At 54.7% G+C, this 26,931-nt stretch overlaps 7 protein-coding genes across 7 annotated transcripts; 3 read left to right on the top strand and 4 right to left on the bottom strand.

The window, feature by feature from the left end:
- Window positions 1–662: 662 nt before the first annotated feature.
- On the top strand, window positions 663–8,622 carry GLT1 (glutamate synthase (NADH); the record flags this gene model as incomplete). The annotated part of the gene is made up of 24 exons (XM_076676241.1): window positions 663–892; window positions 968–1,038; window positions 1,107–1,601; window positions 1,669–1,735; window positions 1,800–2,644; window positions 2,715–3,346; window positions 3,402–3,594; window positions 3,660–5,048; window positions 5,108–5,185; window positions 5,256–5,499; window positions 5,561–5,612; window positions 5,677–6,326; window positions 6,392–6,651; window positions 6,711–6,770; window positions 6,837–6,887; window positions 6,946–7,200; window positions 7,264–7,386; window positions 7,452–7,578; window positions 7,647–7,744; window positions 7,805–7,841; window positions 7,908–8,090; window positions 8,158–8,327; window positions 8,405–8,501; window positions 8,577–8,622. The coding sequence occupies 24 exons, from the start codon at window positions 663–665 to the stop codon at window positions 8,620–8,622; spliced, it is 6,453 nt and encodes a 2,150-aa protein (XP_076536779.1).
- A 783-nt stretch (window positions 8,623–9,405) lies between these two features.
- On the bottom strand, window positions 9,406–12,138 carry JCM15063_005137 (uncharacterized protein; the record flags this gene model as incomplete). Its single annotated transcript, XM_076676240.1, has 9 exons — window positions 9,406–9,492; window positions 9,557–9,598; window positions 9,662–10,035; window positions 10,100–10,343; window positions 10,427–10,822; window positions 10,892–11,109; window positions 11,187–11,582; window positions 11,661–11,927; window positions 11,997–12,138. The coding sequence occupies 9 exons, from the start codon at window positions 12,136–12,138 to the stop codon at window positions 9,406–9,408; spliced, it is 2,166 nt and encodes a 721-aa protein (XP_076536778.1).
- Window positions 12,139–12,532: 394 nt separating this feature from the next.
- CSR1 (Csr1p) lies at window positions 12,533–15,044 on the bottom strand (the record flags this gene model as incomplete). Its single annotated transcript, XM_076676239.1, has 17 exons — window positions 12,533–12,670; window positions 12,750–12,761; window positions 12,858–13,040; window positions 13,114–13,293; window positions 13,372–13,416; window positions 13,487–13,557; window positions 13,638–13,722; window positions 13,787–13,821; window positions 13,895–13,961; window positions 14,023–14,130; window positions 14,195–14,296; window positions 14,363–14,443; window positions 14,501–14,538; window positions 14,599–14,668; window positions 14,730–14,843; window positions 14,907–14,955; window positions 15,022–15,044. The coding sequence occupies 17 exons, from the start codon at window positions 15,042–15,044 to the stop codon at window positions 12,533–12,535; spliced, it is 1,401 nt and encodes a 466-aa protein (XP_076536777.1).
- A 238-nt stretch (window positions 15,045–15,282) lies between these two features.
- JCM15063_005135 (uncharacterized protein) lies at window positions 15,283–20,742 on the top strand (the record flags this gene model as incomplete). Its single annotated transcript, XM_076676238.1, has 15 exons — window positions 15,283–16,033; window positions 16,094–16,190; window positions 16,262–16,346; window positions 16,406–16,924; window positions 17,005–17,214; window positions 17,280–17,321; window positions 17,378–17,479; window positions 17,559–17,757; window positions 17,822–18,065; window positions 18,133–19,468; window positions 19,555–19,810; window positions 19,885–20,182; window positions 20,258–20,332; window positions 20,409–20,520; window positions 20,587–20,742. 15 exons carry the CDS (start codon window positions 15,283–15,285, stop codon window positions 20,740–20,742), a joined length of 4,482 nt encoding a protein of 1,493 aa, XP_076536776.1.
- A 362-nt stretch (window positions 20,743–21,104) lies between these two features.
- Window positions 21,105–22,464, bottom strand: JCM15063_005134 (SIP1 domain-containing protein; the record flags this gene model as incomplete). The annotated part of the gene is made up of 3 exons (XM_076676237.1): window positions 21,105–22,001; window positions 22,073–22,235; window positions 22,298–22,464. 3 exons carry the CDS (start codon window positions 22,462–22,464, stop codon window positions 21,105–21,107), a joined length of 1,227 nt encoding a protein of 408 aa, XP_076536775.1.
- A 480-nt stretch (window positions 22,465–22,944) lies between these two features.
- On the bottom strand, window positions 22,945–23,638 carry JCM15063_005133 (MGMT family protein; the record flags this gene model as incomplete). The annotated part of the gene is made up of 2 exons (XM_076676236.1): window positions 22,945–23,454; window positions 23,522–23,638. 2 exons carry the CDS (start codon window positions 23,636–23,638, stop codon window positions 22,945–22,947), a joined length of 627 nt encoding a protein of 208 aa, XP_076536774.1.
- Window positions 23,639–24,157: 519 nt separating this feature from the next.
- Window positions 24,158–26,877, top strand: JCM15063_005132 (uncharacterized protein; the record flags this gene model as incomplete). Its single annotated transcript, XM_076676235.1, has 10 exons — window positions 24,158–24,727; window positions 24,797–24,907; window positions 24,976–25,042; window positions 25,113–25,194; window positions 25,260–25,353; window positions 25,429–25,590; window positions 25,667–25,796; window positions 25,875–26,125; window positions 26,208–26,300; window positions 26,368–26,877. 10 exons carry the CDS (start codon window positions 24,158–24,160, stop codon window positions 26,875–26,877), a joined length of 2,070 nt encoding a protein of 689 aa, XP_076536773.1.
- Window positions 26,878–26,931: the final 54 nt, after the last annotated feature.

Here is a 26,931-nt window from a genome sequence, read left to right as displayed (position 1 = left end):
AAGGTCACGAGCGTTGAACTCCTGCCCGCGCCCACGGAGTTGAGAACCGGGCACGTGAGCACGTGCAGGGGCCTCATCTGTGGCTCTCGAGCCTCCTGGTTCAAGCGAGTGGATGCTGAACATATCTTAAAGGCCTAAGAAAGGCTGACGAGCAGAGAGCGCATGCAACTTGTGTGTTGCCGGCTCCGCCGAAACGAGATCCGGCAGCGGAAATGTTTTCAGGGTCAACGGGCCACGGCAACGAAATTGTGATTTCGCTCTGTCTTCTTGCCCAGTCTGCGCTCTTGAATCAGGCAGTACAGCTCGCTTTCTGCATCACCTCCAAGCGCTACGTGAGTGGTCCTTGACAGTAGTTGATCGATCTCGCCTGGTTCCCCGGCTGATCCGCTAGATCCTTATCATTGATATTTGGCCTCCCCCATATTTCTCGCGAACCAATAATCCGCCACCCATTTCCCTCACCTTGCCCCACCGGCCCCTGGATCATACCATCGCCTTCTCGCTGCGATTCGCAACAAACAGAGCAGTCCTCCCTTGTTCTGTCGGCTCCGCCTCGTATATCTGTCACTTGTGTGATCTCGCGCTTCAGGATCCCGCTCTCCGTCCTACAGCTCCGCGCCCCAACCCTTCCTCACACACTCGCACCAGGTTAGCTGGAATCTATGGCCCCCGTCGTGTCCGCTGCGCCCGTCAACTCGCAACGCAAGACCGTCTCGTTCAACCTTGACTCGCATGCCGTCCCGAACGTGAGCGACGGTCCTCTCGACCACGACGAAGCACTCGACGAAGCCGAACAGGAACACGCGCAAGGCGTCCTTCGCGATGCCTCTCTCGGTGGATTGCCCGCCAAACAGGGTCTGTACGATCCTGCCGAGGAGAAGGACAGCTGCGGGTGAGTCTGCAAACCCCGTTCTCGGCTGCAATTTCGTGCCGACCACAAGGCTGATATCAAACTCCTTCCATTCAGTGTTGGATTCGTGTGCCACATCAAGGGAAAACCTTCGCACAAAATCGTCAGCGATGCCAAACATCTTCTCTGTGAGTCCATCGAGTCTTTTCCTTAGTAAAGGCTTCCACTTCGCTGATCGGCTCTGTATATCACGCAGGCAACATGACTCACCGAGGTGCTACGGGTGCCGATTCTCGTGACGGAGACGGTGCAGGAGTTATGGTTGGACTCCCGCACGGATTCTTTGTGCGTGAGGGTGAACGTGAGATCGGTGTCAAGTTGCCCAAGCAGGGCGAATATGCTGTTGGCAACGTCTTCTTCCGCAAGCCCGAGCGACCAGACTGGCGACACGATCCCCAGCTCAAGGCGCAGCAGAAGACGTTCTCCGAGATTGCTGACAAGCTGAACCTGCGCGTCCTCGGATGGCGCCACGTCCCGACCGACAATACGATCCTCGGTCCCGCTGCCCTTTCGCGCGAACCCATCATCTTGCAGCCGTTCGTCGTACTCAAGTCTGCATACGGCGCCGACACAAAGGCCAGCCAGAACGGTGAATTTGACGAGAAGCTCTTTGAGCGTCAGCTATACGTTCTTCGCAAGCACTCGACCCACACGCTCAAGCTCGAAACCGGTTTCTACATCTGCTCTCTCAGTGCGTTACTCCGCCACGCTCATGACTGCATTCATAGGCTGACTGCGCCCTCTTTCTCGATCTCTAGGCAACAAGAACGTTGTCTACAAAGGACAGCTTTCGCCTCCGCAGGTATACAGCTACTACCACGATCTGTAAGTCACACCAAGATTTTGGTTCTGTCGCATGTCTCTAATCAATCGTCTGCCATGACCCCAGCAACCACGTCCTGTTCGCCTCGCACTTCTGCCTCGTACACTCGCGTTTCTCAACCAACACGTTCCCTTCGTGGGATCGCGCTCAGCCCATGCGCTGGGCCGCCCACAACGGAGAAATCAACACGGTCCGCGGCAACAAGAATTGGATGCGTTCGCGAGAGGGCAACCTCGCTTCTTCCAAGTTTGGCGACGAGCTAGACCTGTTGTACCCGATTGTCGAGAACGGTGGATCCGACTCGGCCGCTTTCGACAACGTGCTCGAACTTCTCGTCATCAACGGAGTCGTCTCGCTCCCAGAAGCCGTCATGATGCTCATTCCCGAGGCATGGCAGAACAACCCCTCGATGGACAAGGAAAAGTCAGCGTTCTACCAGTGGGCTGCTTGCTTGATGGAGCCTTGGGACGGACCTGCGCTCTTCACGTTTGCCGACGGTCGCTACTGCGGAGCCAACCTCGACCGAAACGGACTCAGGCCGTGCCGTTGGGTCACCACGAATGATGACCGCATGATCTGCGCGTCCGAAGTCGGCACGATCGCAATCGAGCCCGAGAAGATCACGCGCAAGGGCCGCCTTCAGCCCGGCAAGATGCTTCTCGTTGACACGGTCGAGGGTCGCATCGTCGACGACAAAGAATTGAAGCACAACACTGCTCGACGACAGCCATTCGCGAACTGGGTCACTTCGCAACTCCTCCGCCTTCCCGAGATTATGGAGAAGGAACGCGCAAAGGGAGACGTCCTCTCGGTTCAGCTCGACGACACAACCGTCTCGACCGATCCCCGACTTCTCGCTGCCGGTTACTCGTTCGAGCAATTCGATCTCCTTCTTCGTCCTCTTGTCAACGGTGAGTCTCTCGTCTATTTTTGGCCGAATCGCGAGCTTGACTGACAGCATCCCGATACTCGGTTTCTCAGAGGGTAAGGAAGCGCTCGGATCGATGGGTAACGATGCCCCACTTGCATGCATGGCTACTGCTCCGCGTGTCCTGTACGATTACTTCCGCCAGCTGTTCGCCCAGGTTACAAACCCTCCTATCGACCCCATCCGTGAAGCGATCGTCATGTCGCTCGAGGCTACCGTAGGAAACGAAGGCAACCTGCTCGAGATGGCTGCAGGCCAGGCCCGCCGTTTGTTGCTCACTTCGCCAGTCCTGTCGATTGAAGAGTGCGCCGCTCTTCAACGCCTTGAGACCGTGCACTCCGACTGGACTGCTCGCACGATCGACATCACTTTCGAGAAATCGGAAGGTGTCGCTGGATACGAAAAGTGTCTCGACCGCGTTTTCGCCGAGGTCTCGCAAGCGATCGAGGAGAAGGTCCGAGTCATTATCCTTTCTGACCGTGCAGTCGGTCCGACTCGAGTTGCCGTTTCGTCTGCTGCAGCGACCGGAGGCGTTCATCACCATCTCGTGCGCAACAAGCAAAGGACCAAGGTCGCCCTCATCGTTGAGACTGCCGAGGCTCGGGAGGTCCACCACATTTGCGTTCTCGTGGGCTACGGAGCCGATGGTGTCTGCGCCTACCTCTGTCTCGAGGCCATGCTCAAGGTAAGCTTTCCGATTTCGATTCAGGTGGACCGCGCTGAGATACGTTCCACTGCAGCTTCGACGCGAGGGCCTTCTCAAGGCTGATCTCAGCGAGCAACAAGTTGTCGACTCGTACAAAGCGGCATGCAAGGATGGAATCAAGAAGGTTATGTCCAAAATGGGTATTTCGACACTGTCGTCGTACAAGGGCGCACAAATCTTCGAGGCGCTCGGACTTTCTGCCGAGGTAATCGATAAGTGCTTCGTCGGTGAGTCTAGCCTTGCTCCGCCTTCGCGCCCTATAGCGCACGTACTGAATGTGCATGTCGGACAGGTACGGCTTCTCGTATTTCTGGTGCCACATTCGAGATGCTCGCACTCGACGCGCTCGAGCTCCACGAGCGTGGTTACCCCTCCCGCGATATTATTCTTCCTCCGGGTCTGCCCGAGACTGGAGAATACCACTGGCGTGATGGAGGAGAGGCTCACATCAACGATCCTACTGGTATCGCTGCGCTTCAAGACGCGGTCCGGGAGAAGAATCAAAAATCCTACGACGCCTACTCTGCCAATGCGCTCAAGCAAGTTCGATCGGTCACGCTCAGAGGTCTTCTCGACTTCAAGTTTGACGAGGAGATGGCAATCCCGATCGAGCAAGTTGAGCCCTGGCACGAGATCGTTCATCGTTTCGTTACTGGCGCCATGTCTTACGGATCCATCTCTATGGAGGCCCATTCGTCGCTTGCCATCGCCATGAACCGACTTGGAGGAAAATCAAACACCGGTGAAGGAGGAGAAGACGCCGAGCGATCCGAGATCATGCCTAACGGAGACACGATGCGTTCAGCCATCAAGCAGATCGCTTCTGGTCGTTTCGGTGTCACTTCGAATTATCTCGCCGATGCTGATGAGCTTCAGATCAAGATGGCGCAAGGTGCCAAGCCGGGAGAGGGAGGAGAGCTTCCGGGACACAAGGTCTCGAAATCGATTGCGCGCACTCGTCACTCGACCGCCGGAGTCGGCCTCATCTCGCCTCCTCCTCACCACGACATCTACTCTATCGAAGATCTCAAGCAGTTGATCTACGATCTGAAGTGCTCGAACCCCCGTGCTCGCATCTCCGTCAAGCTCGTATCCGAAGTTGGAGTCGGAGTCGTCGCTTCGGGAGTTGCCAAAGCTCGTGCCGATCACATTCTCGTCGCTGGTCACGATGGAGGAACGGGTGCCTCGCGTTGGACCGGTATCAAGTATGCTGGATTGCCGTGGGAGCTTGGTGTTGCCGAAACTCATCAGACCCTCGTACTCAACGATCTTCGAGGTCGCGTGACACTCCAAACGGACGGTCAGATCCGAACTGGTCGCGATGTCGCCATCGCCTGTCTGCTCGGAGCAGAGGAGTGGGGATTCGCTACAACTCCTCTCATTGCTTTGGGATGCGTTTTCATGCGCAAATGTCACCTCAACACGTGCCCCGTCGGAATCGCCACCCAAGACCCTACGCTCCGAGCCAAGTTCACTGGTCAACCCGAACACGTCATCAACTTTTTCTACTACGTCGCCGAGGAAATGCGAGCGATCATGGCCAAGCTTGGATTCCGTACCGTCAACGAGATGGTTGGTCGCTCCGACTTGCTCAGGGTTGATGATTCGCTACGCAACCCCAAGACTGCCAACCTCGACTTGTCCCCTCTGCTCAAGCCCGCATGGCAGATGCGTCCGGGAGGTAAGTTATTCAGTCTCCTGATTGTGGTCAGCGCTGCGTCTGACAACGATACACTGTAGTCGCAACCTACAAGGTCAAGCAACAGGATCACAAGCTCTACTTGCGACTCGACAACAAGTTTGTTGATGAAGCCGAGCGTGCGTCTTCCTTCTTTTCGTTCACGCGGTCTCGTCCGGTGCAACGCTGACTTCACTGCCACTCTTGCAGCTTCTCTCACTCGTGGTCTTCCTGTCCGCATCGAGTGCAACGTCGTCAACACTGACCGTGCTCTCGGAACTACTCTGTCCAACCACGTCAGCAAGCGCTTCGGTGAGGAAGGACTCCCGAAGGATACGATCCACATCCACGCGACTGGCTCCGCTGGACAGTCGCTCGGAGCTTTCCTCGCGCCGGGAATCACAATCGAGCTTGAGGGTGACGCGAACGACTTCTGCGGAAAGGGATTGTCTGGGTGAGTTTGGCAGAAAAGGTATCGGGAAAACCTGTGCTGAACTGAGGTTTTCTTCGTACAGTGGCCGTTTGATCGTCTACCCTCCCAAGGTTTCGACCTTCAAAGCCGAAGAGGTTAGTTTTATCTCTCCTCTTTCAGTACTTCGAATCGGCACTGATTACTCGGCATCTGCCTCAGAACATCCTCGTCGGAAATGTTTGCTTGTACGGCGCCACGAGCGGCCAAGCATTCTTCCGAGGTATCGCCGCCGAGCGTTTCGCCGTCCGAAACTCGGGAGCGACCGCGGTTGTCGAAGGATGTGGTGACCACGGTTGCGAATACATGACCGGAGGAAGGATCGTCGTTCTCGGCAGCACTGGTCGCAATTTCGCGGCAGGTATGTCGGGAGGAATCGCCTACGTGTTCGACGCCGCGAAGGACTTCCGTGACAAGGTCAACTTGGAGATGGTCGAGCTCGAGACGGTCAATGACCCACACGAAATTGCCGCGCTCCGATCGATGATCGAGGATCACAAGCACCTGACTGGTTCCGAGCTCGCCACGAGCATCCTCCGCAACTTCAACCAGGTCTTGCCTCGATTCGTCCGAGTCATGCCTCTTGACTACAAGGCGGTCCTGGAGGCCGAGGCTCTCCGCCTTGCCGCCGAGAAGAAGCGCCCCTCTATCTCGGCACCTGGCCAACTGAACGGCAAGCTCGCCGCCTCCACTCCGCTCCCGCCTGTCAAAAGCAACGAGCCCGCCGTTGTGGATCTCGAAGATTCCATGGTCGATGACGCTACCGCCAAGAAGCGTGTCGAAAACCTTGACAAGATCCGCGGATTCATGAAGTACGCAACGCTATTCGTATTTTCTATGTAGCCGTAGCTGACTCTCTTTTTTCTTGAGCGAGCAGGTACAAGCGTTTGACTGAGTCTTACCGCAACCCTCGTAAACGTGTTCAAGACTGGGCCGAGATTTCGAGTCGCCTGACTGAAGACGAGTGCAAAGTCCAAGCTGCTCGCTGTATGGATTGCGGTGTGCCCTTCTGCCAGTCTGACACGGGATGTCCGATCGGCAACATCATTCCCAAATGGAACGACCTCGTCTTCAAAGGACAATGGCAAGACGCGCTCAACCGTCTATTGATGACCAACAACTTCCCCGAGTTCACTGGTGCGTCGGGTTGACGCATTGTGTAACTTCAGCTGAGCTGACTTTTCTCACGAGAACAGGTCGAGTGTGCCCCGCTCCGTGTGAGGGCGCGTGCGTTCTCGGCGTCAATGAACAACCTGGTACGTCTCTAATGACTCTTTCTGAGGGGTCACATAGCTAAGCCAGTCTCCCCTGCGCATGTCCAGTCGGTATCAAGTCGATCGAGTGCGCCATTATCGACAAGGGTTTCGAAATGGGTATGTCTTTTACAGTAACGTTTGTTAGAATTCAACGCTTACGCCTCTCCGTTTTCAGGATGGATGGCGCCGCGTCCTCCCACTCACCGAACCGGCAAGAAAGTCGCTGTCGTCGGTTCTGGTCCCGCAGGACTTGCTGCCGCCGATCAGCTCAACAAAGCTGGACACTCGGTCACCGTGTACGATCGGAACGACCGATGCGGAGGTCTGCTCATGTACGGTATTCCGAACCCGAAGCTCGACAAGCGTGTCGTGCAGCGACGCATTGACCTCATGGCTGCCGAGGGCATCACCTTTGTCAACAACGCTCACGGCAAGTTTTAGTTGTTCTGTACGCCTGATCGCCTATGACTGACAACTTGAACCTCATCTACAGTTGGCGTCACGCACGATATCAACGAGATCAAATCGCAGAGTGACGCCCTCATCATGGCTACTGGAGCCACCTGGCCCCGAGACCTCAAGATGGCGAATCGCGACCTCGACGGAATCCACTTCGGTACGTTCACGAAAAGTCTTTGACCTAGGCTTTGCTTTGGATTGACACATTCTATCCCCTTTCAGCCATGGAATTCTTGCAGCTCAACACGCGTTCGCTTCTCGACTCGAACCTGGAAGACGGTAGCTACCTGTCGGCGAAGGGCAAGAATGTCATTGTCATCGGAGGCGGTGACACTGGAAACGACTGCATGTGAGTGCCGCAATTGTCTCGGACGCACCCCAGCTCGGCAATTGATCTCTCTCCCTTCTGTCTCGCAGCGGTACTTCGATGCGTCACGGTGCCAAGTCGGTCACAAACTTCGAGCTCCTGCCTCAACCACCTTCGGCTCGAGCCAACGACAACCCCTGGCCGCAGTGTACGTCACACACTGCATCTGTTTCGTGAGCTCGAGCTGACCTTTGCCGCGCGTCAATAGGGCCCAAGGTGTTCCGAGTTGATTACGGACATCAAGAGTGCGTTTTGTCCTTGTCTCCTCAAGCTGAGTATACGAGAGGCTGACCAAATCTTTCGTGTTACAGAGTCACGGCTCACTTCGGCAAGGATCCTCGCGAGTACTCGATCTCGACCAAGGAGTTCGTGTCGGACGGTAACGGCAAGATCAAGGGAGTCAACACTGTTCGAGTTGCGTGGGAGAAAGATGCGCTCGGACAATGGCGCATGAGCGAAGTTCCCGGCTCTGAGCAATTCTTCCCGGCCGATCTGTATGGTTCAATCCCTTTCGCTTAGCAGGCCAACGCACAAAATCTGACACGTTTGGAAATGCTGCAGTGTCTTGCTCGCCCTCGGTTTCCTCGGTCCCGAGGAGAGCGCCATCAAGGCTCTCGGCATTACCCAAGATGGAAGATCGAACATCAAGACTTCGACCGGCAAATTCGCTACTTCGGCCGAAGGAGTCTTTGCTGCTGGTGACTGCCGACGAGGCCAGTCTCTCATTGTTTGTGCGTGCCGAGTCCATCGATCCATCTTCAATTTAATTTGGGACATGTTTAATTAACATGAGTTCGATGTCTTTCAGGGGGAATCAACGAAGGTCGAGGAGCCGCCGCTGAGGTCGATCGATACTTGACTGGCGAGACTCGACTTCCCAACGTTGGTTCGATCAAAGTCCGCACGTGAGCCTTGTCTCTTCTACATCTCCACCGGCTCATCCTAGAACTTACGTTCCTCGCGCTTCTTCTGATCTACAGCTTCAAGGCAGCACAAGCCCAAGCTCGTCTCCAAGTCTCGGCTTAACATTATTCCCTGTCAAGACATGTTAAAAAATGGTGACGGCCGAGTTCAAGTCGTGCCAGTAAAAAGTTTCCGTCCGATCCCTTCCGGGACTGTCTGTTTCTCATTCGACTCTACTTGTTGTCCTCTGACTCTTCTCTCGAGCTCATGCGTGGATCGGTACTCGCACATAGTTTGTCGCCGCTCTCCCTTGTTGTCGGAAAATGGTCAACTTCCTCGTCTATCTCTCTTCTTCCCTCTTTTATGCCGTTGCAGTCTTTCAGCAGTTCTTCCTATGCAGTACTTCCTACTTTTCTCCTATTATTCTACCGTGCAATTTTTCGTTCCTTTGGGTTCTTCTAAAATGCGCTCCGTTCCCTTGTAGGAGATAGCAGCATCAAAGTTTTTGTCTGACTTGCTTCGCGCGGACTGGAAAGAAAGTTGAGGTCGTGATAGAGAAGCGTCAGATTGCTTGAGCATGCAGAACGTATACAGGGTGACAGCGGACCTGAGAACATGGCAGAGAATGCTCAGGATACGTAGGGAGAAGAGAATCTTCCCTGAGCTGCAACGTCACGACTCCGAATCTTTCGCTCACACGCCTATCGCCTTGTTCAAGAAGCGTCGGCGGGAGATGGGGTACTGAGTTTGGTTCTGATTCGACATACAAAGACTAAAGAGAAGCTACGACAAGGAGAAAGAGGCACATGTACAGCGACAAGAGAAGCAAGTCGATACAGACAAGAACAGGATTCTCCGCTTTTGGGCGGAAGAAAAAGGTCACGAAGCAAGGTGCTGTCGCTTTGTTCAGAGCTGCGCCTGAACTGGTTGAGTGAGCTCGTCGCGAACATCTTGGTCGATGAATTGGGCGATCGAGTGCGAGAGCGACATGTTCTGTAAACACGCTTTCAAAGTCAGAAATGGCCACAGAAGGTCCGTGCGTCCAGTGAAGACTTACCGTAATCATCGGATTGACCCCAGATGCGGTGGGGAAGACGGACTAGGGAGATAACGATTGGTCAGCTGGGTGTCGCTTCTGATGATGCTACAGGATGTCACGTACGGCGTCCGCCACGTAGAGACTCTTCGTGCCCCAGACTCGGCCGCGAGCGTCAACAACGCTCGTCGATGGCTTGGCTCCCATTTGGTTGCTACCCATCTGATGCGCGGAACCGATCGCGCAACGCCCAGGTCGAATGCCAGCTTTCTCTACTTTGGCGATCCACTCTTTCCATTCGGGATCGGCGAGGTATTTGTGACCAGGTTTCGGACAGTACGCTCCGACATCGACTTGAGAGGTCGAGATACGTGTGGCGCCAGCGATCAGGTGGATCTCGGCACTCGCAATGGTGCCGAGTGTGAGCGAGTGAGCGTCGTAAGAATCGACCGTGTATTCCATTCGAGGTTTGTTTTCTCGATCGAGAATAATGCGTCCGGCTGCAAGACAAGTGGTATGTCAGATTTTTTCATTCATGGGCAAAGTGAGAGAGTTTCAACTGACAACCACGGTCACGGGCAATCGCGATGAGCGTCATTGTGTGACCATATTCGGACATGCGAGCTTTGTGATCGAGTGACGACTCCCATGCCTGGAAAGAACCAGCTTGAGCGCCTGGCATCGAGTGCACCACCTCGATTTTGACTCCGTGATGGGTTCCATCAACGTTTTCTCGTACGCTTGAAACGGCAGTCATGATCGATCCCTCCCAAGGGTTGATGATTTCGTCATAGACTCCTGTGACGCACTGAAAAAGATAGAACAGCTCAGTGACAAGCTCTAGGTACGCGCACGCCAGCGAAACCACAAGGGGAGGGCAAGATCACGTACCGAAACTGGGTGAAGTCGCAGGTTCTGTCCGATGCGAGAGTTCTTGAGCCCGCTTCGCATGAGTACCGCAGGACTGTGGATCGTTCCCGCCGAAACAACTACAGCCTGTCTGGCGCGAATGAGAGCCAGGACTCCATGCTTGTCCTTGACAACTGCACCAATACAGTGAGTCCTGCTTGATGTCGGTGTGAACTTGTCGAAATCCTGGGTCGAAATCGGGAGTTTGGCCGTCGGCGAGCTAGCAAAAAGGAGCTTCTCGACTGACGTCTCGATGAAGAACTTGGCACCTCGCTCGGCGGCGTCTCGAAGGAACGTGATGACTCCCCCTTGCTTCTCGCTGCTCGTGCAGCCGTAGCCACAGAAACCGCAATTGTGCTCATACCCTCCAGTGTTTTGCTGTAGATGGTAACGGGATCAGATCGCGATCTAGCCAGGATCGAAGCATGAGCCGGAGAAGAGACATACAGGGATTCGAGCGATCGGATAACCGAGCTTTTTCGAAGAGGAGACGAGGATATCGTTTGCTTTGTTGTGCTTGAGGTTCTCATCCGAGACACCCATGCGCTCGCAGACATATTCGATCGAGTCGGCGTACTCCTTGGACAGGAAGTAAGGCAAGCCATGGTCTTTTGCCCATTGCTCGCGGAGGAAGTGTTGAGGTCGAAGTGATGCAGACCAGTTGACTGCGATTCCCACAAGAGCAAAACCACTATCAGCTCTATTCCATAGACCGGGGTGGGAGAGCAAGTCTGAATCGTACCGGTCGTTCCTCCTCCAAAAGTGGAACCGGCCAAGATGTTCATCGATCCATCTTCGACCGCCATCAATCCTTGAGACTCGTACATCCTCTCGAACCCGTCCTTCTGAGTCCCAAGCATGTCTTCGGGTTTGACATACTGTCCCTTCTCAACGACGATCGTTTGCCACCCTTTCTTGGCCAACTCTGACACAACGACGCCACCTCCAGCTCCTGAGCCGACGACGAGCATGTCCGTCTCGAACACCTGCAACGGGGTGGAGATCGTCTCGAACTGGTACGGATAGTGCTTGCGTTGACGAGCGGGATCAGCGTATCGCTGAGTGTCTCCCGCTGCCGGGTAACCCGTCGCGAGGAGGTTGTCATCGTACACATTGTATGCGACATACAGGGCGATCGCTATCGAGTGCTCGAAACAAAAAAGAGGTCAGGGATCGAACAATACTCGAAAAGAAGACACACAAAAGGAAGACTGACAGACGACACCACGAAAGATTTTGCGCAACAACGGAATGCTTGAAGTTCTCCATTTCTGCAAAACCGCTTCGCGTTGCTGCACGGTCAATTCAGGGAAGGGGGTGCCGTGTCCAGCGAGGATGAGGGTTCCGGCACGAGTCGACAAGAGAGACATGGCGGTTCCGATCGCGTCGACATTGTCCTTTGAGAGCGAAGCGACAAACTGGGTTGAAAGTTGTTCGAGCGCTCCAGGTAGATCCGTAAACTTGCGTGTCAAGAGGGCTCGAACTGCCAGAACGACACTTGAAATCAGGATTGATCCCGAAGGCATCGCAATGTGGGGAAACCTCAGCTTACTGTTGGCCTTTTGTTCCGAGGTGCCTCTGGCATTGATACGCTCGATGACCTCGTTGATCTCTGCTTCGGAATGGCCTTGGAATGCCGCATCGCACATGGCTGCGAGAACCGAGTTCTGCGCCGGAGTGAACACTACACTCATTTCGAAAAGTCGGATGTAGGGTACAGAAGCTTGCGATAGATGCTGACTAGTTGGTGTGGGATGTCGACGAGATCAGCGTAGGTGTTTAAGGGTAGAGAATGAGGGGAAAGGAGGACGGGCTCGTACTCGAAATTCCTGTGGCCTACAAATTCCGCCGAAGTTCAAAGTCGCCGCTCGCGGAGCTTTGGAGCCAAAAGAAATTTTTCGCCACTCGCACTCTCGGAGCTACGTTCCCGATCCCTCGAAACGTGCCGTACACACTTCGGACTCGATTGACAGACTGGACTCTGTTTCGACATGACAAAAAATCGTTGTACTGCTACAGTGTACTTAAAAAAGAAACATGGGCTTTGACCACAACAAGATAAATTGACAACTTTGATTCTGATTCGCTTCATGCTTTCGCGAGCTCGTTGTCACGAAGTTTGGCACGCAAGAGACATTCCTCCCTCGAAGTTTCGTAGCCTCGAACTTCCCATTCCCCTTCTCCTTTCTCGCCGTTCCCAGCCGGGTAATTCCACACGACGAGACCCTGTTGTTCCGTTCCCAGTCGAACCGTTAGTAACGATCAGGGGAACAGACGATATTTCGATCGGGAGAAATTGGCTTACGTTGCCGACAATCTGGGGGTCGCAGCGCGCGCAAAGCAGATTTGAACATCAATTTTTTACTGACAAGGACGGAAAAAAGTAGAGGCTGAAGGACCCGAGGGTGCTCACGTTTCCATTGCGATGGTACGCGCCTCGACCTCGAATGAACGGATCGAGTTCGTGGTACTGCGCGCGCATGCGGTCGACGAGGATATCTCGCTTCTTCGTAACTTCGGGGTCGCTCGATTTCGACCATTCGCGCGTGACCGCACTGTACTCTTCGATCAGCTTTTGTCGCTCGGCGAGTGCTTTCTGGAAAAGAGGTAGGAAAAATCATGAGTCTGGGTCATGATGGATCGGGGCTAACACGGGTTGCGAGACTGACCTCTTTGCCCTGACTATCCCTGCTCAGCCGCACATATACCAAGCTTGTCAGATGGCTTGCCTGCAACAGCGGGAGGTGCAAAATTTGGACAAACTTTTGAGGCGCGTTCTCGCCAGGGACGACCGGAGGATACTGCCATTTCCAGTCGGAAGATCCGCCAAGTTCCTTCACGAGATGGTTCTGTTCATGCGTTCGCCAAGATGGAGTCAAACGATTGTCCTTTCACGAGAGCAATGATGCAGGGCGCTGCAGACGAACCTTGGGAATGTGTTCGATCAAGTCGTTGGTCGACTTGGTCATTTGCTGCATTCATCGGCAACCAAACACATGAGCGAACAGGTTGTCTCGTCGAGCGAGAAGAGTCATGACGCACGATTTTGTTTCTCACAACTGGATCCAGCATTGGAGCGAGCAACTTCCAGATACCCTGGAATACCCACGGAGCTATTCAACGGTTCAGAGAATCGATCAGCGTGGCCGTTCCCTATCAAAAGGGGCGAAGCTGCTCGTCGGGATCGACGTACCGTTGTGGATGAGCATGACGTTAAGTGATTCGGGGTAGTACGCTTCGAGGCACTTGACGATGAAGAGGATGCAACGCCAATCCATCTGATGGTCAAGCCGCTTTAGCTTGCAATGCCTATTGGAAGAGTCTGAGAACGGAGAAGCTCACGTTTCGAATACCAAATCCAGTCATGTCAAACAGGACTAGCAAGCACGGAAGGCAGTGAGCACCCTCCAGGTGGAGATCGCAGGCGAGAGGGGAAGAGGTGCAACTCACTAACGACTTTGTCGACAGGAGGCGCGAACAGGCATCGAACACTCTCCATTTGGAACAGGACGAAATCCTATCGAGCAAGGCCGAATCAGAATCGGCAAGGACACGCTAGCAGTCGTGAATGTACGGACCTCGAGCGCCTTTGGAGATTGGTCATACGTTCTGTGCTTGGCAACGTGAATGTAGATGACCGGGCGACCGACATGATCGGTTCCTTGCGTGTAGGTCTTGCCAATTTCCTGTCGATTGCGAAGGGAGAATTCAATGGGCTGAAATGGGGAAGAGCCGCGGGGTGCAACAAACCATTTGCTTGATAAAGCCCTCTGCATTCTGCATACCTTCTTCGCCCTTTTCGCAAATCTGTTCGACATCCGATCCCATTCGCCATTTGATACAGGCAGCGAGCTGACGGGAAGGCAAGCGGGACATGAGCTCAGTCGGAGAACAGATTCAGGCCGGGCACGAGCTCACCATGGCGACTCCTGCACTGGTGGACCATTTGCGCGCACGCAGGAACCGTAGCATGATACCGTCGGGATCGTCCATGGCAACCTGTTCCGACAATGAGTAAGGAATGATACGAGACGATCTAGAGAGGCAAGGGCTCACGAAACGCCAGAACGATTCCATGAATCGGCGGCTTCCATCTGTCGTTCGGGGAATGCGTCAGGTTCGCGGATCACGGGAGGAGTTCCGAGGTGGCTTACATTCGACAAAGGCTGCCTTGGCATCGGCCATCTCTTGTTCAGCCCTCAGGCGTTCTTTCGCGGCATCGTCCTAGCGAGAGGGACGAATCGGTCAACTTCTGGGTCAAAGCAGGCAAAGCGCATTGACTCACTTTGGGAATGTCTTTTCCAGGCTTGTCGGGTGGAGGCGCATCGTTGCCAGACTTGGCGCCGCTGCCTTCGACCGGGGCGTCGTCGACGAGTTGCAGAAATTCGGCCCAGAACGCCTGCATGCGTCCATTGAGTCAGCTGCGGACTGGGTGACATCTTAGCAGACCAAAGATGCTCACCTTGAGAGAGCGTTCCTGGTCGGACGTGAGCAGTCCGACGACTCCGTCGCTGGAAAGGCAAGAAAGTGAAAGATGAGTAGGTGCACGTCAGAGACACCACGAAGCGCGGGCGTACGTAGGTAGAGGGTTTCCAGGCATTGTATCAGAGGGTATGCGCGGGTAGTGAAGCGAAAGCCGGGAGAGAGGAGTGAAATGCGAGGGGTCTCCGTTGCGAGTCGAAGTCGCCGTCGCCCGAAGTGGGGAAAATTCAACCTGGCCTCCCAGTCCAACGGACCTCCCCTGAGCCTGAAGGATGATGTGGAGCCAAGAATCTACATCTGCGTTCAGCCGCTCGCTCGCCCCATCAGAGCACTGCAACGATCTACTACGCGGGCACATGCATCCTGAGCGTAGGCTTCGACCGCCGCGGGCGCGGCTCATGAGCACATTCGCGCTCATCGTGCTGTCGCTCCTGTTCGTGCCCACTCTCGCCGTCAAGAGGGGTGACTTCAAGACCTGCGACCAGTCTGGTTTCTGCAAACGGAACCGTCAACTCGCCGACCGTGCACTGGCCGCCGGGACGAGCTGGGTTTCGCCATACCAGCTCGACTCGCCTCAGTTTCACCAAGGCACCCTGCGCGCCGCCGTCTCGAACGCACTCTTCCCCAACATCCACTTTGCCCTCGAGCTCCGGTTCCATGAGGACGGCGTCGCACGAATTGTTCTAGACGAGGTTGATGCGCTTCGACAGCGCTACAACGAAGCTGCGACCTGGGCCGTCCAGTCCGAACCCACCCTCGTCCAGAATGATGCCGACTTTGACGTCGAGATCGGTCCCGACCGCACCTCGATCAAGTACGCACAGGGACGACACGAGGTGGTCATCGAGCATCACCCGGTCAAGATCACCTTCCGCCGCGATGGCCAACCTCATGTTGTCCTAAACGAGCGGGGCCTGTTCAACATGGAGCACTTTCGCGTCAAGACCGTCGGCGAGCAACCCGAAGAAGTCGTCGTCGAAGACCCCGATCATCCCGGAGAGCATACCGTGATCGTGCGCGAACAAGCGTTCCCCGGATTCCTACCCGAAAACGAGGACGGCATGTGGGAGGAGACTTTCAACGGCAAGAAGGACTCGAAGCCAAAAGGTAGGCAAACCCTTCGCATCCGTGTTTCGCATCGGACCCAGACTGACTTCTGGAGAGCAGGTCCCGAATCTCTTTCCCTCGACATTACTTTCCCGGGGTACGAGCACGTCTATGGCATTCCCCAGCATGCCTCGTCCCTTAGCCTCAAGCAGACCAGGTACTCTACATTCCGGAAAAGGGCTATGGATACGGACCACCCTGCTGAAGATGATCTGTTCGCATTGGCAGAGGAGGCGAAGGCGCATACACAGACCCTTACCGACTGTACAACCTCGACGTATTCGAGTATGTTGTCGATTCAGAGATGGCTATTGTAAGTCACAAAGGCAATCATGCCGCCCGCGCGTGCCAGTGCTGATTCGGACCGCACAGTATGGCTCGATTCCCTTCATGAAAGCTCATCGCGCGGGCTCGACGGTTGGCGTCTTCCTCGCGTCTGCATCGGAGAATTGGATCGACATCACGAAAACGGCAACTCCAAAATCGGTCACTTCGTCGTTTAAGAAGACGAAGCGAAGCGCCAACTCGACCGACCACGGTCCGACCGCCGTCACGACTTCGACGCACTGGATGGCCGAGTCGGGTATCCTCGACCTCTTTGTGTTCCTTGGTCCATCTTCAACCGACATTTTCCAACAGTACACCGACTTGACTGGCAAATCCCCCTTGCCCCAACTATTCGCGCTCGCGTACCACCAATGCCGATGGAACTATCTCAACGAGGACGACGTGCTCGAAGTACAGAGAAGGTTCGACGAGGCCGATATCCCGGTCGACGTCATCTGGCTCGACATCGAGTACGCCGAAGAGCACAAGTACTTTATCTGGGACAAACGCAATTTCCCAACCCCGGAACACATGCAACAGAAGCTCGCTGAAAAGGGTCGCAAGGTGAGTCCTCTCTCCCTTCCCCTGCGGACTGACACCAAACGCCAGATTATCTGACCTCATTCATGTGGCTCGTTCCCCAGCTCGTCGCAATCGTTGATCCTCACATCAAACGCGACTCGTCCCTCTACGTGTACACGGAAGCGCAGGAGCTCGACATTCTCACGAAGCAGCCTGACGGCAAGACCGAACTCGAAGGATGGTGCTGGACAGGCAGTTCCGCCTGGATCGATTGTCTGAATCCGAAAACGTGGGAATGGTGGCCCAAGATGTTCAAGTTTGACAAATTCAAGGTAATCGCGAGATTCTTGCATTCCTAGGTTCATTTTCGTGATTCACTGACAACCGAGTGCATCAGGGATCAACACCGAACCTGTTCATTTGGAACGACATGAACGAGGTGAGTCTGTCGATGTGGCTCATGGACGTGTTTCGCTGACCTTTCTCGCCTTCCAGCCATCCATCTTCAATGGTCCAGAGATCACAATGCAAAAGGATGCAATCCATTATGGTGGATGGGAACATCGAGACGTTCACAATATCGGAGGAATGATCTACGTTCGTTGCGCGCTTCTCTGAGCTCCACCTCAAACGTCTTCCTACGAACTCAAATTCTTCTGCCTTTGTTGTCATGCAGCAAAATCTGACGGCTCGTGGCCTGATCGAACGAGAAGATCCTCCGAAACGGCCATTTGTCCTGACCCGAGCCTTCTCCGCTGGTTCGCAAAGATTCGGAGCCATGTGGACCGGAGACAACCTCGGCGATTGGGAACACCTCCAAAGTACTGTGCCAATGTTGCTCACGAACGGCATTGCCGGCATGACCTTTTCCGGATGTGAGCCCTTCTTACTCGACCCTCGCATAATCCTCGGTTTTCTGTAACGCCAGTCATCTTGCAGCCGATGTCGGAGGATTCTTTGGCAACCCTGGACCGGAAATGATGACCCGCTGGCACCAGGTCGGCGCATTCTCTCCCTTCTTCCGAGCGCATGGACACATCGACACGAAACGGCGAGAAGTGTACCTCTGGGATCAACCGTACCAAGGGATCATGCGCGACGCGATCCGATTGCGATACTCGCTCTTGCCTGCGATGTACACGGCGTTTTATGAATCTAGCCTCTCGGGAGTTCCAATCCTCCGGTACGACTCCGTCCTCTTTCGTCTCAACATCGTTCTTGCGCGCTGAATCCTCTTCTCTCGGAACCAGTCCTCAGTATGTCATGTTCCCGGAAGATCCCAAGGGCTTCGCTCTCGACGACCAATTCTACCTCGGCTCTTCGGGACTGCTCGTCAAGCCTGTCGTGTTCGAAGGTCAGACAGAACAAGATGTCTACATTTCCGATCATCAACCCTACTATCATTACGAAGACCACTCGATCTACTACGGAGCTTCCACTGGAGGCGCGTCCGTCACGATCGCGGCACCCCTCAACTCGATCCCCGTCTTGCACCAAGGAGGGTCGATCCTCGCACGTCGCGACTTGGTGCGTCGAGCTTCGACGCTCACTTGGAAAGATCCCATCACGCTCGTCGCCGCGATCGACGTTACTGGAACTCGTGCTTCAGGTTCGATTTACCTCGACGATGGCGAGTCTTTCGACAACGAGAAGGGACACTTTGTCTACCGTCAATTCACGCTCGAATCGAAAGCGCAAGGATCCAAGAGTCTCGTCCTACGCAATCGTCATGCAACTTCGGCAACCACTACTGGACTCGCAGAGTATGATCCCGAACAGAACGAATGGGCACTCAAGATTTCGGATGTCGTAGTGCGCGAAATCATCGTACTAGGACTTCCGACCAAACCGACCTGTGTCAAGCTCGACGGTGCCAAGGTCGGGCTCGAATTCGATTGGATCGACGGTGCGAGTGCGACTGGACCTCGAAGATCAAACGGCAAGTCTGCGAGCGAACTTCGAATCAAGGATGCCGATTCGGCCGTCATTCGGAATTGGGACCTCGTATTCGAATTCGACCCGTCCAACTCGTGCTCGACGACTCTTGCGATCGATCACGAGGCAGCGATTCAATCTCCGGAATGCGCCAGTGGTCAATTCTATTGTCGCAATCAAGGTCACATCCCCGCTTGCGTCCTGCGATCGAGGTTCAACGACGGTGTCTGTGACCCCGAATGCTGTGACGGATCGGACGAGACTGACGGGAAAGCCGACTGCCCGAATCGTTGCCAAGAGGTGGGTGCCGCGTTCCAGAAAGCGCGAGCTGAGGAAGAACGCAAGGTACGAGTAGGCGCATCGGTTCGAGACGGGTACATCAAACACGGCATCAAGGAGAAGAGCAAGATTCAAGCCGAGATCGAGAAGCTCGAACTCGAGATCCGCAGGATGCAAGCACAAGAACAAACCACGCTCGCGTCTTTGCAAGCGTTGGAGAATGCTGAAGCGGGAGAAATTGAACGCAAGAAGAACAGTGTCTTGTACCTCAAGTTGAACGAGATGCAAGCTGCGATCAAAGGCTTGAGACAACAACGAGCGAATCTCGAAGGCCACGTCAATGACCTCAGCGGAATCTTGCGCGATCTATCGGTACGCCTCTCTCACTTTCTCTATGCTATTCAATCCCAATTCGAAGAAAACCCTGACTGATCCTCGTCGGCTTCGACATGACACAGCGTGACTTCAACCCGAATTATCAGGACATGGCTGTCCTTGGAGCTTCTAGAGCTTTCAAAGACTGGCAGACCGCAAATGGCGTCAGCGAGTCGGACGCCTCCGACTCAGAGCAAGAGAGCAATGTCAAATTTGAACAGAATGTCGGCGATCTCACAGAAGATGAACTCAAAGCGCTCGAGGAGGACGACCCTCTCTCGCTAATCGACTCGCTCAACACCCGTGTTGGAACCCCGCTCATTCCTGGTACTTCTATGAGTACGTCGATAAATCTAACAGTCGGTCGCTATCAGCTATGTCCCCATGCTGACTAGCCTCGTTGTTGGCATCAGTTTTCCGGATCGAAGACTATGTTCCAGACAGGTTCCTCCCGACCTACAGAGCTTACAAGCAGAACGTCCTAGACCTGCTCGTGCGCACTGGAATCATCTACCCTTCGACCTCGCCGCTCGTTTCGGCCGACGCTCCCGAACTCGCAAGAGCCCGGACCGAACACGCAGATCTCGTCGATCGCATCAGCAAGAAGGAGAGATCGCTCGAAGACGAGAAAACTGCTCTGTCGAAAGACTGGGGTCGAGATTGGGAATGGAAGAAACTCGAGGGGACCTGCGTTGAACAAGATTCTGGAGAGTGAGTCACAATCTGCTACTCGACGACTCCTTTCAGGATCAAGGGCTGATTTCGGATACATGGTTTTCGCGACAGGTACACGTACTCTGTCTGCTTCTTTGGAGAAGCGAATCAAAAGTCCAACAACAATGGAGCACGTACGAGTCTAGGGTAAAATTATTTGCCTTCTCCGCGCATGTCAGGTTCCTGGTACTGAATTACTGCATTCTGTTGGACGTTTGATAAGGCATTTTAAAGGCTGGTCACAGACTGCAGAGCAAGGGACGGACGAGTACTACCGTCATCAACTGTATGCCGATGGGCAGAGATGCTGGAACGGACCCGCTCGATCTGCAAAGGTACGCCAACTAGAACAATCTGATATGGTCCAATGCGACGTTTCATGCTGACCGAGATTGCGACAGGTCAACATCGAATGTGGGACCTCGAATGCCCTGGTCTCGGTAATCGAACCCGAGAAGTGCGAATACCTCTTCACGGTGACGAGTCCTGCAGTTTGTTTCCCGTCTCGAACCGCGCCTGGAGAAGGTGAAGACACGAAGCACAAGGATGAACTATAGAAAACCCACCATTTCCCCTTCTTGTACAAACTCGTAATGAAAGAGTCGCATTTGCGCATTCGGAAGCTTCGCCAGCCTCACGGCACATTCGTTCCCCACAACGCACATTGTGTCTCTTTGATAAGAGGAAGATGTTTGCGATTCACGGACCATCGTTTATGAGGACGATGCCAACCACAGGCAACATGCACTGATTTTGGCTAGTTGCACACGGACATGCTCTCGAGGGCAACAGATACGAGTACGGTGTTTCCTGAAACAGACTATGGGCAAGGTCGACGCGGGTCCCTGATCGAGGTGGCAAAGCTGATACTCGCGCTTGATGAACGTTGCATTGCTCGATTATATTGTAACTCCTGAATTTACAGGTTCACATTCCACAAGTCTTCCTGCTTCCACACACCAGCGATGGCAGCGATCACCATCCAACATCTCGCTCTCGCTTCGTCCTCTTCATCTCTGACCCTTCTCTCGGTCATCGTGTTCGCACGATCGACCTCCGTTGATTTTCTATTCGTGACCGCCTTCTCCGAAACTTCAACCATCTCGACGAGCGTCTTGGCGAGTAACCTCAAACTCGACAAATCGTCACCATCGAGCAACTCGTTCAATCGAGACAGGAGCGACAGCATCCAATGCACCTCGTGAGGAGTCGGCAACGGCGCGATCACGGGAGGTCTGTTGTCCTTTTCCGGCTCGACCGAACGTTTTGTTGGCTGACCAGGTTTGCGGCGCAAGGTGGTTGGGGCGAAAATGGTCGACGGAGTCCAAGTCGATTCTTGTTCGTACAGTTCGAGTCGATCGGTGTACCAGTCGTTGAAATGCGACAGGACATGGATCAGGGACGTGCGAGGGATCGAGACGATCAAGGAAGGCGTCGGCAGTTGAGGCAGTTTGTCGTACTCTGGAGTCTGTGAAGAAACCGTCTCGGATCCTGTCGTCGATGCCGCAGCAATTGGAGGAGCGGCGACCTTTGAAGAAGGCGGAGTCTTGGGTTCTGCTTGCTCGGGAGTGTCGAGTTCGAGAGAAGCGAGGATTGCGGCTTTGGCCGCTTCTAGATCGTTCATCTCGATATTTTCCCCGGTAGTCGCGGATGTGACCTCAGACGTGATGGTAGCTTCTTCTTGTACGGGAAGTTTGGTGGGCTTTGATCGCTTGCCATTGATGAGAACTCTCCAAGCTGATTCTTGCCGGGCTGGAGGAAACGCTTTCAGTCCAACTTCGGGCATCGTATTCGGTGGTGGAGGCATAGCCATTCGCTGCCACACGGAGTTCTCGAAGGTCAGAAACAGGACAGACACGCGTCCGAGCAGCACAGGAAATTGCACACCATTCTTGTTGTTCTGAATTTGTCGACAAACGCGGATCTCCACTCTTCCGATGGCCTGCTAGAGTGAACTCGTTCCGGAACAATCTTCTTGTGTAGCGCTTCTACGGTCTCGTAGGGGTTCTGTGACGCCCTGGTCACCTTGGCGTGGTTCGAGGCTTCCCTCCTGGTATGTCTGGGTCAGCTTTATAAATCCTCCAAGAGCAATCGAGAGACTCCGGTGCTCACCTGACTAGGAACAAGTATTCCATGCCGTCCTCTGGTACGCCATCAAAGTCGTCGTCGAGATCGGCCACGGGCAGTACTTGAGATCCATTCCCTCCTCGCGGCGCATCTTCGACTTGCGGTGCCGCATTGAAGTAGAAGGTAGTGCCAATGTAGGGATCAGCCTCCATTTCTTTCGAGCTCCTACGTTTCGAACCAGGTTCGGAATCTTGCTTCTAAGATCAAGGACACTTTCGACAGGAGACGTTTCGATATAAAGCCTCTCGCCGGGATCTGCGCGCACAAGGTCGAACGACTGGCAACGGTTCGACGCGAAATCTGGCAGCTGTAGTCGAGCAGTAGTGAGAAACGGTGAGCAAAACGATCGATACGCACATTCAGTTGATTCAACTTGCGAGCTCCTCTCAACTTGCTTGGACTGGATTTCGTAAAGACAGAGCAAAATGTATCGTGCTGCCTGGTAGCCTGAAGGCGATTCAGCCAAAAAAATCAGAACAGGAATCCGAGATTGATTCAAAATTCAATAGTATTTACAGCAGAGTACTACGGTCACAACATTGACTGGATACTGATTGGCGACTAGAATGTCAAAGGGTACTGACAAGAATTACATAGTAAAGCTGGATGTTCAAGTGTGAGATAGCTGACGCTCATCCCGACCAGGAGTACGTGCTCATGGACACTCGCCCTCCCGAAACTCCTCCGAGTCCAAACGCATCGACTCCGCCAACTGCGCCGATATTGCCTGGTCGTTCAGCCTCTCGATTGCCGGCGCCTCCACCATTCCTTGCGCCATCCGTCACGACGACACCCTCGGCAATGAGGTAATCTGCCTGACGTTGAACCGCTCGATCGTTGCCCCGCGGCGAGATGACACCTGTCGAGTTGACGACGCGGTGCCATGGTACCCAATCCGGATTCGGTTCGGGCGCGGGTTGGATGTACTCCTCTTCGACAGCAGCGAGGCCGTTTGCGAGTGTCGAACCCGGAAAGGTCGCAGACGACGTGGCGGAAGAGCTCGAATCGCCCGACGACGAACGTGGCGCGGGTGGCAAGTAGGGCGACGACATGGACATTGGTAGGCACTTCAACGCCGTTCCGACCATGCGCGAGTGACGCGGATGGCCAACGAGCTTGGCAATTGTACCGTACGACGCGACCTGGCCAGTGCGCAAGACAGTCAGAACATTTGAAACCGCAGCGACAAAGTGGTGCGGAAAAGCTCACCCGACCTTCGGGGATCCGTCGGACAGTGCGATATACCTCTTCGTGGAAAGTCTGACGGAACGGTTCTCGCGCGTCGTCCCCATCGTCTACATCGGCGCGAGTGCGTCGCGCTGGCATGGCACGTTGAGCGAGACGAGCGAGACGGGGTGGGGCCGACGGTAGAAGGGCAGAGATGGTAGCAGAATCCGGAGGACAGTCGACTTGACACAAGCAAGAACGATGGGGAAAGATCAGGTCTCACGCGGGCTGCTCGGAGCAGGTCGGATCCGTGTAGCGCAAGCGGTCGGTCCTAGCGAGATCAGGTGCGACTGACGGAACCGCGATTCCAAGGAAATTTTCTAAGGGACAGATCGGTAAGTGGGGAGAGTCAATTACTGATCTGCCCGTTCAGTAGCCCAGCTTATCGGTCGTTCCCCACAGTAGCTCGATAAATAGATAGCGTGCAGTGGTTCGTGCGAAACCGGCGGGCGGGCTTCGGAAGGAGACCTGAGTACCTATGTGCCGAGTTGATCAGGGGGCGGTGCCGAAAAAAAGGAAGTCGCCCGGCACGGTTTGTCGCGAAAATATCGTTTCGTCGCGGTCAACCTGTGGTTCTCGGTTTCGCCTCGAACCGGCCGGCACGCGTCACGCATAGGGATGCCGGAGCATGACCTCGGGCTGCTGTCCGACGTCGCGACTCTCCTCGACCCAGCCTTGATCGACCCCGCTCTACTGCCAAGTGCGTCTCGCGAACAGTCTGGCGGCTCGACTGCGATTCCGACGGGCGACTCCGTCGTTCAACTTCCGCAGGCTTCCGCCGGAGGCTACCTCGGCGACATTACGGTTGGCGCGGGTCTTGCACCGAGCTACTCGTCCCAGCATGGTCACCAGCACGCTCTCGACCCCTCATTGCAGAACCTGTCGAACGAGCTCGAGCTCGACCCGTCGTTCCTGTACACCCACTATGGTGATGAGTACGCCCATGCGACTCCCGACGCGATGTCTGCACAAGGCTCTCGTCTCGGCGACCACCAGCGAAATGACCCTGAGGAAGACTCGTTCGTCCTCGAACCTGCTCCGCAAGACCCGGCCGAACAAGTGAACCAGCTGCGCGAGATGGACGAGCAAGCGACTAGATCTCTCGTCGCCAACAGGGCATACCAAGCAGAGCTCAGATCCCTCATGGAACGCTTCGAGGCCGCGAGTAAACGCACCACTGAACTCAAGGTTCGACTCTCTTTCCGTCCTCTCTTATCCGCGTTTCCTGCCCGCTCAAGTTAACCATTACGACGACAGACCTTTGTCAGAAATCTGTCTGCCGAATTACTCGCGGGCGCAGAAATGAAAATCGTGGCGCCCGGAACGGCTGAACCAGTTCTTCCCTGGTTCAAGCACCATCATGGCAGAGTGAGTACCCGAGTAGAGTTTCACCGCAACAACCTCAAGCTCACAGGGCTCACATTCTCGATCGACAGGATCTTCCCATGAATCCAGATGCCGAAGCTCGGGAGCGCTACCTCGAGGCAACTCGATTCTGGCCTTGTTCGTTGTTTCGCGTCATCTCTTTGTAATACTGTCTGTGCTCGCACTCACACATTTGCGTCTTCTGCAGGGAGCGCCGGCGAACGAGCAAAGTTGGCTCAGGAGGTCATGTCGAACAATCATCGTCGAATCGCTCAGGAAGCGGCCGCAAAGTCCGTTTGGATATTCCGTGCATCGAGGCAGCAATTGAGAGCTGATACGACTCTTTGCTGATCAGTGGAGAAGACATGGAGGAAAAGCTGGCTTCGATCGACCCGAACTGGTATCGCGAAAACACCGAAGGACTCGACTGGGAGATGATCTCGCTCGTCGTGCGTCTTGACATTAAAGTTTTGTCTCGGTTGCTAAACGACACTAATTTCCTGCATTTCGGCCGAGTTGCACAGTTGAAACGACGCTCGCCACTGTCTTGCAAGATGCAGTGGATGCAGCACGACCACCCGTCGCTCAATTTCAAAAAGTTTTCGAAAGACGAGATGAGCCGCATGATAGAAATGGTCGACGAGCGCGGCATGCAAAACTGGGAAGAGATCGCGAAAGAACTCGGCGTGAGCAACTCGTGCCCCTCGCAGAACGTGCGCGCTCGATCCGTATGACTGAATTTCGTTCGTATGTGGTGCACAGAACGGCAGAGTCGGGTGGGATTGCCTCAAGAAGTACCGAGCTCGACCGGGTCAGAGGATTGATTGGACTGCTGCCGAAGATCAAGCGCTGAGAGACGCTGTACGAGAATATGGCGAAAACTGGCAAATCGGTGAGCGAGGCTCAACTCGCGCAACCCGAGGAATAAAGATGACTGACGTCGGACCGTCCGACCTTTTTATCTTTCCAGTTGCGCGAGTATGTGGTACTCACTCGAACGCGTGTATCAACCGATGGACGAAATCGCTCAAACCGACAATCAAGCGCGGCAAATGGTCGCCGGAAGAGGACGAGGCATTAAAGACAGCGATCGGACTCGTTGGCAAAAACTGGAAAGAAGTCGCTCCGAGGGTATCGGGTAGGACTGACGCGCAATGCCGAGAACGGTGGACGAATGCGTTGGATCCAGTCTTGGATCACAAGAAACCTTGGCTGCCAGAGGTTCGTTTGCACAACACCTATCGATTCGAGCCGCGTGGGTTCCCTAGGCACGAGACTGACCTTGGGATTTTCGTATGAATAGGAAGATCAGATGCTGCTCGAAGCGAAAGAGTCCGGCAAGAGCTGGATCGAGATCTCTCGAGAATGCTTTCATGGGATCCGAACAGACAACAAGGTAAGCGTTTCCGCCTCTCTCTCGACTCGGTGTCAGAAGCGATGTCTGACTCGGGAGTGGCTTGCAGTGCATGCGTCGATACCAAGACTTGACGAAGCCTGTCAAGGCGAAGAGCAAGAAGGGCAAGAAGAAACGCCTGCCGAAAGAGACGGACGAGGAAGACAATGCCGACCTCGATGCAGCCGCCGATGACAGCGATGCCGCATCGGCAGGAGGGTCTCGCGGTTCTCACCCGCCCCCTGCGAGAAAACGACCCCGTCGCGAGGTGCAACACAAAGTGCCTCAACTCGGCCAAGTGCTCGGGATGGAGGATTTCGAGATGGGCGACCTCGTGCCCGACCCGACTCAGGCCGAGGCCGACATCATGGTCGGGTTCGAAGACTTGTTCGGCCCGATGACAGCTGGGTCTTCTGCAGCAAGGGCGAACGGAAACGATCCTGGCGCAACCTCTGTCGAAACTGGACCTGCCACTGAAGGAGGAGGAGCCAGCGCAAGCACTCGAGGCGGAAGAGGACGAGGCCGGGGCCGGGCCAGAGGCAGAGGCACGACAAGGGGCAGAGGTGCGAGTAACGCTTGATTGCAATTGATCGAGAGCTAGCGATAAACTTGCCATTGTCGTCAATCGTCCGCC

Source organism: Sporobolomyces koalae (genome assembly GCF_050403365.1).
Source record: "Sporobolomyces koalae JCM15063 DNA, S_koalae_JCM15063T_v1_ctg3, whole genome shotgun sequence".
NCBI classification, from domain to species: Eukaryota; Fungi; Basidiomycota; class Microbotryomycetes; order Sporidiobolales; family Sporidiobolaceae; genus Sporobolomyces; species Sporobolomyces koalae.
The sequence above is the reverse complement of the archived record's forward strand: the minus strand, read 5'-3'. Positions and strand labels throughout refer to the sequence as shown.